Source organism: Xenopus laevis, chromosome 9_10L, assembly GCF_017654675.1.
Source record: "Xenopus laevis strain J_2021 chromosome 9_10L, Xenopus_laevis_v10.1, whole genome shotgun sequence".
Lineage (NCBI taxonomy): Eukaryota > Metazoa > Chordata > Amphibia > Anura > Pipidae > Xenopus > Xenopus laevis.
In genome coordinates, this window is record NC_054387.1 from 69,082,047 (window position 1) to 69,100,483 (window position 18,437).

Sequence of the window (18,437 nt, forward strand, 5' to 3'; positions counted from 1 at the left end):
AAACTCATAAATTACATTTTGCAACAGCTTTGGAACTGAAAGCATTGTTTGTCTCTGTCGTTCTCCACTGCTGGTCTTGACTCTGCCTTCTTTGCAGATCTGCAATTCATCTGCCTTCTGTTTGCATTGTTTCAAAAGTCAGAACCACTGGCGCAGAGAATACAAAGGGACAGACAGATGCCGCTGTCAATGGCAATTACGTTTGCACATAACTATAAAGCCATTGCGTACGTGTAATGAATGTATACTGGGAAGATGGATTAGACTGGCGATTTCTTACATTATTTTGTAGTTGACACCCTGTGTAAGGAATAGCATGGTACATTTTGGACACAGTATGAACGCCAGTTACTTAAGGCAAGGGTTAAGATTCCAGTCCATTGTCACTGCTGCTCGCCCTGTGCTTTCTCTGGCAGATTTCCCTGCATGCCTTAAATAATTGAATACTGAGCAGTGATGCCCTGAGGGTACAGAGTGATATCTATTGCCAGAACCCAGTTTTCCCACTGTTTCCTCACTGCCTTCCCCCCCTCTCTCTCTAGTGTCTGGGGGGGGGCTCTGTTGTGCTTGTGGGCTGCAGCTGCTTGTGACCTCCACGTGCTGCCTCTTTTGCAGGCACCACCTGCTCAGCACCCTCCTAATCTCCCTCTATTTAACCTTCTGATGTTCAAACTGCAGTAATAAACCACACTGTCCATTGTGCTTCCCAGATAAGAATATCCTGCCTCCAATCAGGAACACCGACCAGTCTCCAATGAAAAGCCGGCTTACATCCTGATTCCCGGGACCTGCTTCCCATCTCAAGGTTTCCTTGGCTGGAAATCAGTCATGTAAGAAGCTTGGGCTTTTTTCTCTTCCCTTTTTTTTTGCATTCCAACGGGCTGTGTGTATTCGCACAGATGAATGCAGAGAAGATGCCAATTGCACCAAATGACAGACCAGAAATGAGAAAAAGGGGGCAGAACAAGTCAAATCAATAGGAAACTAAATTCCCATCCTTTTTTTTCCTTCCCCAAGTAACCTGGCAACACATAATCAGCAATTCTAGCCTATTCTCCTGTTCTGCAGCTTTGCCACCTCTTGCCGCTGCAGGCGAAGCCAAAGTGCCCAGGCTGCATCTACAGATGGACATCAAATGGTACCCGTCTCAGCATCCCCAGGGCTAAACACTAAAGTTCATCAGCCCTGAGTGTTTTTATACCTTTCATCTTGCTGGGATGTCATTTGCTTGGATTTCATGTTGGATTACCCCCGGGTGGCTGGGATTGATTTCAGCAGAGGCTGCTTCTTGCATGGTGTGACAACTAGACACCTACTAAGGACATGAGAAGATTTATCTATTGCAAAGTGGTTCTGGCCACGTCTTTGGTCTGGGTGCTCTTGGATGTCTTTTTACTCCTTTACTTCAGCGAATGTAACAAATGTGACGACAGGAAAGACAGATCACTGCTGCCTGCTCTGAGAGGTAAGACGGAACTCCACAGTCTGGCCACTTTACACATGTTTTCTTGTCTGAAAGAGATACCAGTCTAGATGGGTGTCCCTCAAAGATAACCTTCGTCTGCTATGGTTTATAATAATTAGACACAATGAACAATACTACAATACAATAAAATAAACCCTATAGAAAATATTCATAATAATTAAGGTTAAAGGAGAACGAAAGCCAAATGTACACCACCAAGTCAAGTAGGCAAGCAGCTAGGTTCCACTTAATGAAGGTATTTTAAACTTGACCCCAAAATTGTGATTGCTTCAAACTATTGTTTAACAGGTTATAATGGCACAAGTCCTCGAAAAACATCCTATGAGCTTCTGAACCCAACCAATGACTACTAGCTTTGTTGGTGGGCAATTCCAACACTGTGCTGCATTCTGTAGAGCAATTAACACATGAAGGTATCCTAAAAACTTTGGAGTCAGTTATATCTGTCCCTATCGTAATGGCTGCAGGTCGCACTGTAATTTACAGAAAACCACAAGCTCCAAACAACTCAAGGGGCACAAGTTTGCCTTCCAAGGATATAATTTATGCCTTGAGTCCTATTCAGGTACAGTGTAAAGTTTAGGCTGGATACACCTGTTTTATGCCAGTGTCACTGGTGAGGTCACCTAGCTACAGAGCTGGATAGGCAAGGAATTGTCCTAGGACTAGTGGGACGGTTGTGAAGCAACTTTTCTAAACTTTTATATAGGTCCTCCAGGTTCATTGTCAGTAAGGCTTCAATGTACAAAGAGGTTCTGCAGGATAGGCAGGTTAATGCTCTTCAGCTATTGAAGGATACAGTTGTAGTTCTGCAACAGCCAGAGTGATGAACAGAGCCTGTACTTTTTAAATCTTGATCATGGTAGCTCCCACTATAAAGATGGATGGTAATGCTGGCAAGCAGGTCGATTGCTTTTGGCAAGTGTAGTGCATGAAATTGGTTTTAGCTTTGCAAATGGTGCATTTGTTATTGTGACAAAATATCATGTGTTATCTATAGTTTTAGGGGGTTTGCAATGGATGGACGTAAGGTACGGGCTTTAGTTTCATGGCAACATTTTTAAGTTACAATATCTATATCATTTATATGTTTACATTAATATTGTAGAGAACAATTTTGATTGGCCATTATGTGTGTTTAATTGGCCACCTATAGAGAGTACCCTAAGGTCCCTGTTCCAACAACCTTCACCAATATCAGTGTTACACAGGTGCAGTTGGCTGGCAAATAGAGGTGTATTTTGCATTAGAATTAAGTGCCTGCCGGGCAAATCTTTTGCCAGCCATGGGTTCGCGGGGAAATTCCCTGTTTCTACATCATCAAATTGTTTTGGTGAAACCACAGCAAAACTTTGTTGCTAAAAAAAAATGCTCAAGAAAAACAAAGCAAATAAAATAAAGGCTATATTTTGCTGAAAAAAGTTGGCTCTAATTTTTGCTGTTTCACAAATGTATCCACGATTGGATTTGCTAAATAACACATGGATTTCCTCAGCACTAGTGTCTAGTGCTGTGGTCCCTAACCAGTGGCTTGTGTGCAACATGTTGTTCTCCAACCACTTGGATGTTGCCCTCAGTTGCCTCGAAGCAGCTGCTTTTTTGGATTCTTGGCTTGAAGGCAAGTTTGGTTGCATAAAAACCAGGTGTATTGCCAAACAGAGCCTCCTGTAGGCTGACAGTTCACATAGTTCATCTACCAGTGGTAAACACAACCAAAATTTGGCATACCCAAGAACTTTTTGCATGCTTATGTCACTCTCCAACTCACATTTAAATGTAAATATAAAAGCTTGGGGACCCCTGGCCGAGTGCAACTAGAAACACCAAGGTGGCTGCCGTACACCATGTTCCTATATGTACCACTGCATGGCAGTGTATGAAAAAATTGGTGTTATTAAGTCATATGGTGCTGTATCCAGCTCAGTGTCAGACTGGGTTGTCCGGAGTCCACTAGAGCTGCCGCCTGGAGACCCTGCCGGAGTCGCGAGCTCTAGCTCCTTCAAATTCCACTCCTATGTACCACTGACATTGCCTCTCTCTCTCTTGCAGCCATGATCAGAGGTGGGGAGGCCGGCCTTGGTCAGTTGGGCCTACCAGGTTTTTTCCTGCCAACCCAGTCTGACCCTGCTAGTGCTAAACACAGAGATATTAGTATTTGCCCAAAGCTATTTCTGTGGTTAATTGTCTTCATCCTTACAGCTTTTAGCAGAGCCCAGATCACTCGGCACCCAGACTTAGATACATCTGTAACAATTTAAGATAAGTAAAGATACAATTGTAGCTATTTAAGATAAACAGGTCTCTTAATGAAACTGTGACTATGACTTAAACTCCTAGAAATGTGTTTAAACTTTCCATAGTGCAGTATAAAAAAGATCCACCACACACCTGTGTCAGACTGGGGTGTCCGGAGTCCATTGGGGCTGCCTCCTGGAAACCCTGGCAGAGTTGTGAGCTCTAGCTCCTACAAATTCCACTCCTAGGTACCACTGACATTGCCTCTCTCTTGCAGCCATGATCAGAGGTGGGGGAGGCCGGCCTTGGTCAGTTGGGCCTACCAGGTTTTTTCCTGCCGACCCAGTCTGCCCCTGCTAGTGATAAACACAGAGATATTAGTATTTGCCTAAAGCTATTTCTGTGGTTAATTGTCTTCATCCTTACAGAACTTCACATCTCTAGGAGACCGTGTAATGCCTTCTCGTTGAGCACAGGGAAGTCTGCAACTAACTGCACCAAAATGTCTTGTTACTGCATAACTCCCAACTGTCGCATTTTTCGTGGGACTGTCTTGATTTTGACAGTCCTGGATTGTTACTGACATGTCCCGAGTTTCTCTTTGATCTAATGCACTGAACAGCCAGAAAATGTAATTAAATAAGAAGCTTTTGGCAGAGAGCCCAGATCACCCCGCACCCACACTTAGATACATTTGTAACAATTTAAAGGGATCCTGTCATCGGAAAACATGTTTTTTTCAAAACGCATCAGTTAATAGTGCTACTCCAGCAGAATTCTGCACTGAAATCCATTTCTCAAAAGAGCAAACAGATTTTTTAATGTTTAATTTTGAAATCTGACATGGGGCTAGACATTTTGTTAATTTCCCAGCTGCCCCTGGTCATTTGACTTGTGCCTGCACTTTAGGCGAGAAATGCTTTCTGGCAGGCTGCTGTTTTTCCTTCTCAATGTAACTGAATGTGTCTCAGTGAGACATGGGTTTTTACTATTGAGTGCTGTTCTTAGATCTACCAGGCAGCTGTTATCTTGTGTTAAGGAGCTGCTATCTGGTTACCTTCCCATTGTTCTTTTGTTTGGCTGCTGGGGGGGGAAGGGAGGGGTGATATCACTCCAACTTGCAGTACAGCAGTAAAGAGTGATTGAAGTTTATCAGAGCACAAGTCACATGACTTGGGGCAGCTGGGAAATTGACAATATGTCTAGCCCCATGTCATATTTCAAAATTGAATATAAAAAAATCTGTTTGCTCTTTTGAGAAATGGATTTCAGTGTAGAATTCTTCTGGAGTAGCACTATTAACTGATTCATTTTGAATTTTTTTTTTCCCATGACAGTATCCCTTTAAGATAAGCAAAGATACAATTGTAGCTATTTAAGATAAGCAGGTCTCTTAGGGAAACTGTGACTATGACTTAAACTCCAAGAAATGTGTTTAAACTTTCCCTAGTGCAGTATAAAAAAGATCCACCACACACTTGTTATCTCTAGCACTGCACTGGTTCTGGCTATCCGCTGACCTGCCTTGGTTGAGGTTCCTTAACAACTGCAGAAATACGGAGCTGTACACACTCAAACTTATGCAGCTGGGGAGTTACCCCATCTATTGCTTTACCAACAGTATCAACAGGGGGGGTACACCCTCGGGGGGGGGGGACACACACCCTCCCTTCGTCAGGATACAGTTCACAGTAAACACAAAAAATGAAAACAAAGGATCGGTAATGAGCAGAATTTTGGCTGCAGTCCAGGTATTTGTTTTAATGTCCCGGAAATGGTCTTATCTTTACTGGTTTGCACTAACCCAGCTATACTACAAGGTACAAGGTATCCTTTAAGCTGCAAGGAGGGATGTTCATGGGTTAATTCGTTATGAAGGTGGCCTCTCTTATAAGAAGCTTGTTGCAAAGGGAGTCATTGCTCCTAGCAGTGCTGGCTTACCAGAGACAGTGCAGTGTTCATGAGCCCAGCACAATGTTGTGACACTTGCGTTGCTGCCAGTACTATGTCACTGTTCTGACAGGCACAGAAAAAATATCTTCTGGTTGTTACATTATCGCTGTCAAATTATTGACAGGGATACAGTATAGACAAGGGGGCTGTAGGACTTGCCAAAACTCAACCATGGGCTCAGGTTGCAACTATTTCCCTCAAAAGCCTGAGAGGACAGAGAGGATTCCCTGTTCTGGAGGCTTTTGATAGAAGAAGCTGTCTACATACACAATTACCCCATGGACTGCTGACCCTGCAATCATCCTCCAATCTGAATACTTTATAGTCTCAAATATGAAAACTTAAAATAAATTGCAAAAGTGCCCGAGGCACTCTTTAACATTACGGTATTCTACATTAAATATTGTTGAATGCTTAAAAATAAACATTCCTTTGGTGTCTCTAAGATACCTTCAAATTGATTTTAACATGAGTAATTCTATATATACACAAGAGCGAGTCTGTGATGGCCGGAAATGCCAAGTTAGATTACATGTAGAATTTGCAGCCGGGAATAGAGATAAGGGTATTGATTGGTCAGAACTTTGATTTGCTATGAATCATGGTGATTCATGATAGGCTGACAGATCAAAGAGTTTTTCTTTTCTCCACTTTGTTCTTCTTCGGTTTAAATAATATTGTTTTTTCTAAAAACGTTTTGTACAGTTGAAATAAGAGATGAGCAAGTCATTCCAAACAAATCCTGATTCAATAAGAACAGCAAAGAATTACATTTTTCGAATGATCTGGAATGGTTTGCACTGATTCATACTTCTGCTCACACTTCCTACTTAAAAATAATATACTCCTAATGGATGCAACTAGAGTGACTGAGGAATTATGGTTGAATCATGCATCTCTAGATCTGACAAAATGATAACATTTTAATGTATTGCCTTATAGAAAAGGTGAAACATATACATACCTGAGTAGTTCACTTTTAAATTAGCTTTTTTAGTTTTTTTTTAAATTAGCAATTAGTTTTACTTTTTTTTTATTTTTTGTGATTTTTGATTTATTTACCTTTTTGTTCAGTAGCTCTCCAGTTTGCAACTTCTGCAATCTGGTTGCTAGGGTCCAAATTACCCTAGAAACCATGCATTCAATTAAATAAGAGACTGGAATATAAATAGGAGAGGGTCTGAATAGAAAGATGAGTAATAATAAGTAGCAATAACAATACATTTATAGCCTTACAGAGCATTTGATTTTGAGGTGGGGTTGAAAGCTGGAAAGAGTCAAACATGTTAAGCAAATAACTCAAAATCTTTAAAAAAGAAAAAAATGAAGGGCAACTGAAAGGTTGCTTAGAATTGGCCATTCTATAACATACTAAAAGTTAACTAAACGGTGAACCATCCATTTAAATGATAAGCAGGATAGTCTGTCTTTGACTTGTAGAAACAATTTCCCAAAACCTTTTTCAGCTGTCAGTCCCTCCAGAGTATCTGTGCATGAAAGCAGAGGAACTTTTTGTCCCAGAATGCATCACTTTACAATTGATCAAGGTGAGGGAGGGGTTGCATGATGCTGTGAGCCTATGGGAGGTTAGGAATTGGTTCCTATGGGACAGACTATCATGGTTTCCTAAACATGGAAATAAATGACAGGGTTGTATGTTAAGCAGAGATATTCCCCAAAAAAGTTAGTGGGCAACAGTGGGGGACTGGGAGTTGTAGTTCTATAAAGATTAACCAACTCTTATGAGGTCTCTCAAATTGATGCCTTTAGCTGGTTTAAACTTCGTTTGTCAGGTAATGACAGATGCTGCTTAGGGCTGTGAAACAAAAATAAAACCCTTTGTATTCTCTCTCTACACTGATCAGCAATGCACTGAGTGTTAAACTGTAATCCCAGTGTCAGCCATTTGGGCGTGTGGATATTGTGATCTGTACATAGGTATTTTTCTCATTAGCACACGTGAATCTGTCAGGATGACTAAAACCCGCCATTAATCTCCCCTGGAACTGGCGCTGTTGGAACGGACTGATGTCTGATGTGCAGAGCCCAAGCATAATAATGTGTTTAAGTGACCTGATCATGATAGCATTCCTTTTATACCGCTGTTATTTAATTGGATCAAAAAGTCATTATCAATTTCATTTGCTCTAAGTATTTACCTGATGTCTTTATTTTCAAGAAAGGAGGTTAGAGCCAAGCGAATGCTCTTGTGATTCTAGGAATTCTCTACTACAGAATGAGAAGGGCCAATCATAATTTTTAAAAATAGTGATAGTGATGATGGCTGCTCCATCTGTAAAATTGCTATTTCATTCCCAATACAGCCCACATCCAGGGTCAGAAGCACATCTCAGGATCACAGCCATCTTCAGCTCCATATTTAAAATTCTTATCTGTACCAACCCAATCATTACAGTCTGAGAAATGTCTAAATACCTTTTCTCCCAAGCTGTTTGTAGGACACAAATCATTTTAAGCCATCAATAAATCCTGCAAAATAGGTTTGGATATCAAGGCATTACATGAGCCATCCAAGGTCATAAGGATCTGAGCCTTGGTCTGAATGGGAGTTTGAGATCCAGTGGCAGGAACCAGCTGAGATATGTCTTCCCCCACTTGTGCACATATTGTAATCCATGCACAGGAAAACAGATGGTTAAGAGGCTTTATAACGTCTGTCTTTTCTTATTGAAAAATCTAATTTTCCAAAGACTTTTGGAATTATAAGCGTAAATTAGTGTGATCACACTCAGCCTACAACACCGCAGTGTCATTGTTTGGATGACCACAGGCAAGTTCTGTATTAATCTTCTGTATCCTTTAGAAAGAAGCATAATTTGGTAACTATTAAAACTATAAACCAAGCTTGGCCTGATGGCCAGTTCATATAATAACCAACTTGGGGTTCTTATATCATTTTTAGTGACCGATTTTAGGATGAGATAGAATTGAGGTCTTGAGTGTCTGCAGTTAACTAGGTGGAATAGATCGCCAAAATATCCAACACTATGGGGATAATTTATCAAAGGTCAAGTTTGTGAGGTTTTTAAGGTTTTTTTCTACCTTGAATAAACTTACAACACAAAAATCATGAAGGCAAAAACAATCTTCAATCAATCTTAAAGGGACCTCTGCCATTGGCTTCTACATGGTCTCGACAGGTTTTAGCTGGAGTATTTTCGGATTCAGGCTTTTAGCAGCTTTAAGGCTTAACACATCTCATGTAAGAGTTTTTTTTTTAGTCAAAAAATTAAATTTTTTTGAAAAAAACACTATTTGACCTTTAAAAATTAACCAACTTTATTTACAAATATCTTTTCTGACTTGCTCTTCCACCCTATTGACAAGAAGGTAGCGATGGGTCATAATTCAGTGGGCACAAGTAGCTTGTTTACATGGGTCAAAAAGCAAATCTACTTTTCTCCCATGTGCTCAGGGTAGGGGCAAGGCAGCAACAGGCCCTGTGTTAGGCTCCACACTCTCCTGCACAGACCAGAATTCCTAGGGACTCATGTACCATTCTTAAGGTGGCCATACACAGGCCGATAAAAGCTGGAAACAGACCAAGTCCATCAGGCAAGTTTAAAAATCCATGCACCGGCCACCTGTATTCCTGATGTTGTAATTCGAATATGATCGGATTAGTCCAATATCGCCCACTCAAGGTGGGCATATCGAGGCAAGGTTGCTTGTTTGGCAACCTTTCCAAACGAGAGAATTTGCCCACGTATGGCCACCTTTACCCACTGTACACTTGGTAGGGGATGGAGCATCAATGGCTGGACAACCCCAGTTATAAGAGGAAACAGGGTAGACCTGTTCAGTTTGTTTTTCATAATTTTTGCATCCCTGCAAGCAAGGGGTGGTCAAAAGCTAGGTAGAATAACAAGATCTGTTTCCTGGTTAATGATCAATGGGGCATCTAGTATAGGTCAATCTAAAAACAACTGGACTTGCTGAGTAATCATTGAAGACATTTCACTACTCATCCGAGCAGCTTCTTCAGTTCAACTGACTGGTGTGGGAAATTTTTGGCATATAAACTCTTCCACTAATCCATTTACAATGGCACATTGTAACTCTTCAAAGAGGTGACATCTAAAGAAATTCACAGAGGTGTTGATTCTGTGTAGTTGTGATAGGATTATCCAATGTGTCATGCAACTCCTAAATGGGGCAAGCAGGTAGACATGGTAATGAAAATGTAATGTACAAGTAAACTCAAGAAATACAGATAATCAAGGAGAAAGGAAAGCCTGTCCTTGGTTTCTAGGTCTGTAATAAATCCCTTTGAACTGACAATGGAAATAGAACAATGTCCTGGAAATCTCTTAGGTGCTTTCTAAACCGATATCCTATGCTAAATATAGGAAAAGGAATGTACCTGAAAAGTGGATGAAGCTCAGATATATTGACCTATATGTTTCTACAATAAAAATATATCTACCATAGATTGGTAATGTAATTTTGGCACATTACAATGACCTGCTAGGTGCCATGCTATGATTGTTATAATCATAAATGGAGGCAGGGCCGGATTTATATAGCGGGCACCCCTAGGCTCACTGTTGTTCAACGCCCTCGTCCTCTCCCTTTTACTCGCTCAGATTTTCACCATCAGGACCAGAACAATGGGGATTGGTGCATGGGAAATTTAAAAAACTATTGTGCATCCCCAGTGTTTCTCAACCAATGTAGGAGTGCTTGGGCTTCGTGCTACCCCCTAAAATCCTGCTGCCCTAGGCAAAAGTGCAAAAACTGGGCCTTTTGTTGAGGCTGCATTTAAATTTTTATGCTGTATATAATAATATAAAATATGGGGTCATTTATAATGTAGAAAGCAAAGTGTAAAAACTGTCTGGAGTCCGCCATGTTTTTGCACTTTGCATCCTGCTTTCCATTCTAGATACATTGCTGCAGGTTCCCCCATGAATACAGTGGGTGGCACATGCTGTAAGTATCCCCCTATACCAGTCCACTGCCTACTTTCCTACCCTTCTTATTAGCAAGTTAGGGAGTGCAGGAGGGTACAGGCCACCAATGCTGCGATCTGTGCAAACCATTCTGGTGCAAGATGCATAATGCAGCCTAACCCTGGACCGAAGTGCTCTCTGAATGACCTATAAGGTGTGTGTTTTTGCTGTCTGAAGTGCGGTCAAAATAAATGAAAACTATACTTTTTTTTTTGTTCTTAAAGGGATACAACACCCTAAAATATTCTTTGTGCTTTGTACTAAGTTTATGCTCTCAATGACTCTCAATGAGGTAATTATACTCCACCCTGTTACAAGTCTTCTGCATAAGGAAATCATGTGCCTGTTGTGCTGTGCAAATCATGTGCCCATTTTGCAGGCAACCACTATTTCATTAGAATTCAGCTTTTTTTGTGTACAGTAGCTCTGTTGTGAGGGTGCATTATCTCTTATGTCCAGGAGGATTGAATTGCAGGTTATACATCCATGCTTTAAACTGTGCCGGTTCATCTAAAAAACAGCTTGATCCTAAACATCACTTTCCCTCTGTTATTCCTTCTTTAGGAGCACTCATATTGTTATGTATCATGGGCATAAAATGCCAACTCTTCTGTTCAGGCTGCATATTCCTTCTCTAAATCTTCCCCTTCTTCACTGAGTAAAAAACTCAGCTGGCCAGTCATTTGAAACACGTCCGAGGATATAAAACCGGCTGTAAAGAACACGATGAAAATGACATTTTAATGAAAATAAAGGCTGTGAGTTATGTCAAGAGTAGGCAGCAGCAATCACCTGATTTTCTTTAAAAGATATGTAGTTCTGCGCTGAAGGCATATTCTATAATTAATATTATTTATTTATAACTTGATCTGTTTTCTCTCAGCATGAGAGATCCTGCCTGTGGGAGCTAATTGTAGTGTACTAAAATATATTTATTAAGGTGGGAAAAATATGTCCTCATTGTGGGTATATATAGATAAGTTTCATATTTCATTTAATTACCTTAAATGAGGCAGCATTCCTTTCCATCCCTTTCCATTATCTGCATAATTTGTACAGGTATTCCTTGTTCTATACTGAGGCATTGTCTCACTGAATCATTCCATAGTTAGACACTATGACTGTCACTGTGTTGAGGACCATTGTAAGCTCCCACTTATAGTTATAGAGCCATTCACAGATAACAACAAGGACACGGTGGTAGTCTGGGGTGTGAGGTCCATGGTGGACCTAAAAGAATTCAGTCATTGAAATAGATCAGATGGATTGCAGGGACCATGAATAAAAAGTCATCCTTTTGGAACCTACAATTTGCTCTATTAGGCTGCATTGAGTTCTTGAACTCAATTTGGAGCTAGTCACATTCACCCCACCATAAGGTTTCATCCTACTGCACAACCAGTACTGATGCTAGGTACTGTTCCCATTCACTGTTTACTAAACTACCAATGTCACCATCATCACCCATTGACCCGGTTGGGCCCCTGACAAATGTCCTTTTTGGCCATTTATCAAAATGGCCCTGCCCCCCTGCAAAAAGAGAACTTGGTGGGAGATGAACCCTGGTTTAGCTACTCAAGTGAATTAATCTTGGTTTATTTTAGTGATGGGAATGTGATGCGAATTTGTGGAAAATTTCTGTGTTTTGCCGCCGGCAAATAAATTCGCGAAACTGCATCGAAAATGCACCGCCACATTTGGGCGCATGTCAGAATAGTCGCACACATAAAAATTGACGCCCATTGACTTTAATGCATTTGGACAAAATAGGCACATGAATATCAATTGTCAAGGGTAGTCAAAATGGACGTGCATCAAAATCATTTTGATGCCCATTGAGTTTAATGTGTTTTGATTTTTTTTGCCATTTCGGGAATTTCGCAGTTAATTAGAGAATTTTTCTCCGAAGCAAAACAGGACAAATTCACCCATTACTAGTTTGTAGTTTTTGTCCCTAATATAGACAGATGCTTAATTTGTTATGTGCTTGACTGGTTTGGGTTTTCCAGTGAATAACTCTCACTGGGGGTTATTTATCAACACTGGCCAAATTTGCCCATGGGCAGTAACCCATGGCAACCAATCAGATTGCTGCATTCATTGTTCTACTTGCAGGTGGTTTCAAAAAGCTAATCACTGATTGGTTGCTATAGGTAACTGCCCATGGGCAAATTTGCCCAGTGTTGATAAATGAGCCCCACTGTTTGTCAAGGATAAACAGCATGAGTCATTTGGTTGCACTTGGGAAAATGTAGGGTTCAGGAAATATCATAATAAAATGATTAAACTACTAAACAACTAAACACAAAGTGCAGCTTCCACAGCACAACATTTAATGTGGTGTCTTTAGGTTGGGATCCATACTTCTAGCACTGGGTGGTGTAGTTTCTAGTTAAGGGATTCGCAAACCTTTAATTGTAATTGGCTATTTGGTAGTGTTTGGTAGGTTGTGGATTGACAACCTACAGGAGACTCTATTTGAAAGTTCACCTGGTTTTTAAGCATCCAAAACTTGTTTCCAAGACATAAATTCAAAAATAATCACCTGTTTGAAGGCCACTGGGAGTAACATCCAAGGGGTTGATGAGAAACACGTTGCTCACAAGATACTGATTGGGATCACTGGTCTGATGGATCACCCACACCACATCACCCACTATATTTTTCTCTGCTAGCCCATTCTACACCTAGTGCTGCTACAGTGCTACAAGTAGGATCTAGCCATGCACTGGATATTTCTAATTCATGGGGGAACTAGGCCATCTTGGACTTCCTCTGAGGCCTTTGTACTCCAGTCTCTGGAGCATTGTCCCTCAGCCAGCAAGATAGGGTAGAAAAGAGATAATTCTTGATCAAGGGATTATAGAGCTTCTGGTAAAATATATTTATTACCAAAAGTTGGAGAATATTTACTAATTTAAGGAACATTTGATATAGGTTTCTAGACCTGGAGCAAACTTTGAACTATTTAAATACATCAATTTTGCTTTTTGTAACAACCACTATACTATGGGTTGTCTCCAGTGGACTTGGACAGTCATCTGTGTATCCACTATTCATGGTCACATATCATTAGGGATGTAGCGAACTGCCGATTTGGTGTTCGCGAACACCGGCAAAAAATGCGAACGTTCGCGAACAGTTCGCGAACTTCGAACACCCGCTAAAATCGTTCGATTCGAACGATCGAAGGATTTTTCATTCGAATCGAACGTTCGAAGGATTTTAATCGTTCGATCGAAGGATTTTCATTCGAATCGAACGTTCGAAGGATTTTAATCGTTCGATCGAAGGATTTTCATTCGAATCGAACGTTCGAAGGATTTTAATCGTTCGAACGAATGGAAATCGTTCGAACTAATGGAAATCGTTCGAACGAATGGAAATCGTTCGATTTTAGCGGTCGAATGGTCGAATGGTCGAATGGTCGAACGATTTGTATTCGAATCAAACGCAAACTCAAAATGCGAACGTTCCCAAACGTTCGCGAACATTAGGCGGACGCGAACGGTCGAAGTTCGCGCGAACAAGTTCGCCGGCGAACAGTTCGCTACATCCCTACATATCATGTAAAATACATGTTTATGTTAAGAGACAAACCCACTACCCATTCTTTCTGTTTGAACAAGCCCTGGCATATTTGAATAAAGGCAAAATACACCTGGTTAGCTTGTCTATAAAACATATTTCCAGACATTCATTGTTCATTGGCAATATCGCTGGTAACACTAGTTCTTTCTGGGAGCCACTCTTTCCAACCCAATTAGTTTCCAATATCAAACACCCTTCAAACCGGGTAAATCTGAAACTGAGACATTGTCCTAAAAATAATCTTCCCTTTGTGCTTTGTAGTAGCCTAATTTCACAGCGTCTTTCAAAATATTCTATTTTTAAGAGCAATTGACTTTCAAGTCAGAGAAACATTTGGCTCTTATCACACAACTATGGGGTTATGGCCAAGTTTAGAAATAAAGAGACATTCATTTATATTGTTTCCATAGAAACAGGTTTATCTGTCAATGCTCCACATGTTACAATGAATTGAGCTATTAACAAATCCAGCACTCTCGATATACTTCACTGTAAAAATGAGCACATTGTAACATTGCTTTTGCCTGCATTTACAGTACTATAAAATAAGCAATGATATATATCAGTTGTAGGCCACCCACACAGGTATTTTAATACGATCATTTTTTAGATTTTTTTTTTTTAAAAAAGCAGATAGCATTATTATTATTAACATGTATTTTTAGAGCACCAACATGATGAGCAGCATTGTGTAATATGGCCCATGGCACACAATAAATATATATATAAAATGTTTTATTATCATATGGTTTGCATGCAGTCACCTCCATGTGTGGTCAGCAAAGGGCCAAACACAATGTTTAATATAATATGTAATTGGATAGAAAACTGGCTGAAGGATAGATTACAAAGTGTGATGGTAAATGGAACATTTTCTGATTGGACCAGTGTTGTCAGTAGAGTACCGCAAGGGTCTGTACTTGATCCTTTGCTAACCAACTTGTTTATTAATGACCTGGAGGTGACCATTGAAAGTACTATTTCTATTTTTGCTGATGATACAAAATTGTGCAGAACTATAGGTTCCATGAAGGATGCTGCCACTTTGCAGAGTGATTTGACTAAATTGGAAAACTGGGCAGCAAACTGGAAAATGAGGTTCAATGTGGATAAATGCAAGGTTATGCACCATGGCAGAAATTATATACATGCAGGTTATACACTTAGGGGCCGATTCATCAAGGGTCAAATATCGAGGGTTAATTAACCCTCGATATTCGACTAGGAACTAAAATCCTTCGACTTCGAATATCGAAGTCGAAGGATTTAGCGCAAATGCTACGATCGAACGATCGAAGGATTATTCCTTCGATCGAACGATTAAATCCTTCGAATCGAACGATTCGAAGGATTTAAATCCAACGATCGAAGGAATATCCTTCGATCAAAAAAACTTAGGCAAGCCTATGGGGACCTTCCCCATAGGCTAACATTGACTTCGGTAGCTTTTAGCTGCCGAAGTAGGGGATCGAAGTTTTTTTTAAAGAGGCAGTACTTCGACTATCGAATGGTCGAATAGTCGAACGATTTTTAGTTCGAATCCTTCGATTCGAAGTCGTAGTTGTAGTCGAAGGTCGAAGTAGCCCATTTGATGGTCGAAGTAGCCCAAAAAACACTTCGAAATTCGAAGTTTTTTTACTTCGAATCCTTCACTCGAGCTTGATGAATCGGCCCCTTAATGTCAGTGTCCATCAAGTTCATCCCCTCCAAATGAATCCCAGCAATCATGTCCATAACTGAGAAGGATGTAGGGTTTTTTTGTAGATAACAAATTGTCCAATTCCAGGCAGTGTCGTTCTGTGACTGCTAAATCAAATAAAGTTCTGTCTTGTATAAAAAAGGGCATTAACTCATGGAATGAAAACATAAATTTGCCTCTTTACAGGTCCCTGGTATGGCTTCACCTGAAGTATACAGTGCAGTTTTGGGCTCAGGATTTAAATGAGCTAGATAGAGTGCAGCGATATGCAACTAAACTGGGGATGGAAGAATATGAGGGTGTCAAAGTTGGGGCTGTTTTCTCTGGAGAAAAGATGCTTGCAATGGGTGATTACTCTTTATAAGTACATTAGAGGACATTCTAGACAGCTAGGGGGAGATCTAATTTTCTATAAAATGGATCAATGCACCAGAGGCCACTTTATACTAGAGGAAAAGAACTTTAATTTGAAGCAACATAGGTGGTTCTTCACAGTGAGGACAGTGAGGTTGTGGAATGCCCTGCCGGTGATTTTGTGGGGGCTGATTCTGTTAATGCCTTTTAAAGGGGATCTGTCACCCTAAGAAATAATTTCAAATTCTTTTCTATCATGTTAGTTGAGCAAACTTTACTTACACTGTATTTATTATTTAATTTTGTTTCCTTCTGTTTTGGAATTATACAATCACAGCAAGCAGGCAGCTGCCATTTTGTGGACACGGTTATTAAGGGAAATTGTGTATCACCCCAAAATCTTGTGTATGCGCCAGAATGGGGGACCTAATGTCCATGTGCAGTGCCCTACACAATTATAGAGCCTGAGGAGGGAAGGGGGGATGTGAGGAGAGTAGTGACATGTAGGAAGTGCTGAATGGAAAGTGAAAGTAATTGACTGCCCCTCCTCTATGCCACGGGCATAGAGGCGGGGCAGGTAATATTTGATTGACAGTTTAGATATTTAAACACCATTATAACAGGTATAAATGTTTTTGGGGTTCCATATTTAATTTGGAAAGAACTTTCATTATGCAGTTTTTTATGTGTAGGTGACAGGTCCACTTTAAGAGTGGCTTGGGTGATTTCTTGGACAAGTATAATATCCAAGGCTATTCTGATACTAAAATCTACAATTATATATATATATATATATATATATATATATATATATATATATATATATATATATATATATATATATATATATATATATATATATATATATATATATATTATATAGATATTGGTATATACTGTATAGTTCCAGTGGGTGGGTGTGGGTATGTGTGCTGGGATTCATTTGGAGGAGTTGAATTTGAAGGACTTTGGTCTTTTTTCAACCAACTAAACTATGTAACTACGTGATATCTCGGTAATATGGTCAGGTTGGCCTACCAGAGTACCAAAGGATGGTGGACCTAGCTAAGGATATTTCTCAACAGTCAATTTTTTTCCATTATCGGCTTTTGCAACATCTATAACATTCAGCATCTAATTATTGCAAGATGGGTGTATGGATGTCAGCTCCTGTGGTTGGCCTTGGGAGGCACAATCCATCACTGCCCAGCTAGCTTTAATGCATATACGCTTCTCCCTAATGGTGAGCTTTTACATTTTTTAAATGCCAAAACAGTTATTAAAGGGCAGGCCCCCAAGGACCCCACACTCTGCTCCATAAGATGCCAACTAGATCTGGAGTTGCTGAGCTACTGAGCTTTTATTGGCCCGTTTGTGCCAAATTTAATTGCACACATCACCTAAAGTGGTAGTGGATTAAGTGAGGAGTGAGTGCTTCTTTTAAATGTGTCTTGCTTTGTATGGGCACTGCATGGGTTAACCTTGTACAGGCGCCGCATCTTATTTTGCTTTTGTTAATTGGGTCCTACATGCTGTGTACAAATGCTTTTAAAGTTAATCACAGGGGAAATGAATCAATTCAAAAAGCAGAGAACCTGACAGAACTGTAAGTTGATTTGCAGGAAAATAAAACCTGAAATAATCCTCTTCTGTTTTTCCCTTGTGGTACTTTATTTCCCACCCATAATATTCTCTATTCAGGTTGGCACCACTATTGTCTATCACATGGCTGGCTGTCTATCTATCTAAGTCTGTTTATCTATCACCTACCGTATATCACTTTGTCATTATCAGCCTATCTTTCTGTATCTGTCTGTACATTGTTTTGTCTATCTGCTTGTTTGTGTATCTGTATATCTGAGTGTAATGCTCATTTACCTGAGCAGTGCAACAAGCAAAATGTGCACAATTCAGAAGCTGCATGTATTCACCCACAGTGCAGTGTTTTCCCCCAGAACATTGCATGTTCCACAATCTGTCTATGATAAAATTAACATTGCTTTGGTAAATCACGCACATGTTGCAACCCATGTTTTTCTAATTTTTTGGAATGGCATCAGTGGCATCAGTTTCATGCTTTGATAAAATCTGGAATTACCAGCAGCCCTAGTCAGGAGTTCATTTCAGGGTTCCCTTGCATCCATTA

The 18,437-nt window shown here is 40.2% G+C and overlaps 1 protein-coding gene across 2 annotated transcripts in view; it reads left to right on the top strand.

Moving 5' to 3' along the window:
- The first annotated feature begins 596 nt into the window (after nt 1-596).
- Nucleotides 597-18,437, top strand: part of LOC108701330 (polypeptide N-acetylgalactosaminyltransferase 13) — a 152,649-nt gene continuing 134,808 nt past the window's right edge. The window contains exon 1 of one of the 2 annotated variants that reach the window (XM_018235781.2): nt 597-1,465. In XM_018235781.2, coding sequence (XP_018091270.1) covers nt 1,324-1,465 — 142 coding nt within the window. In that variant the 5' untranslated portion in view covers nt 597-1,323. The remainder of the gene's footprint in view (nt 1,466-18,437) is intronic. The other variant, XM_018235782.2, reaches the window with a different exon arrangement.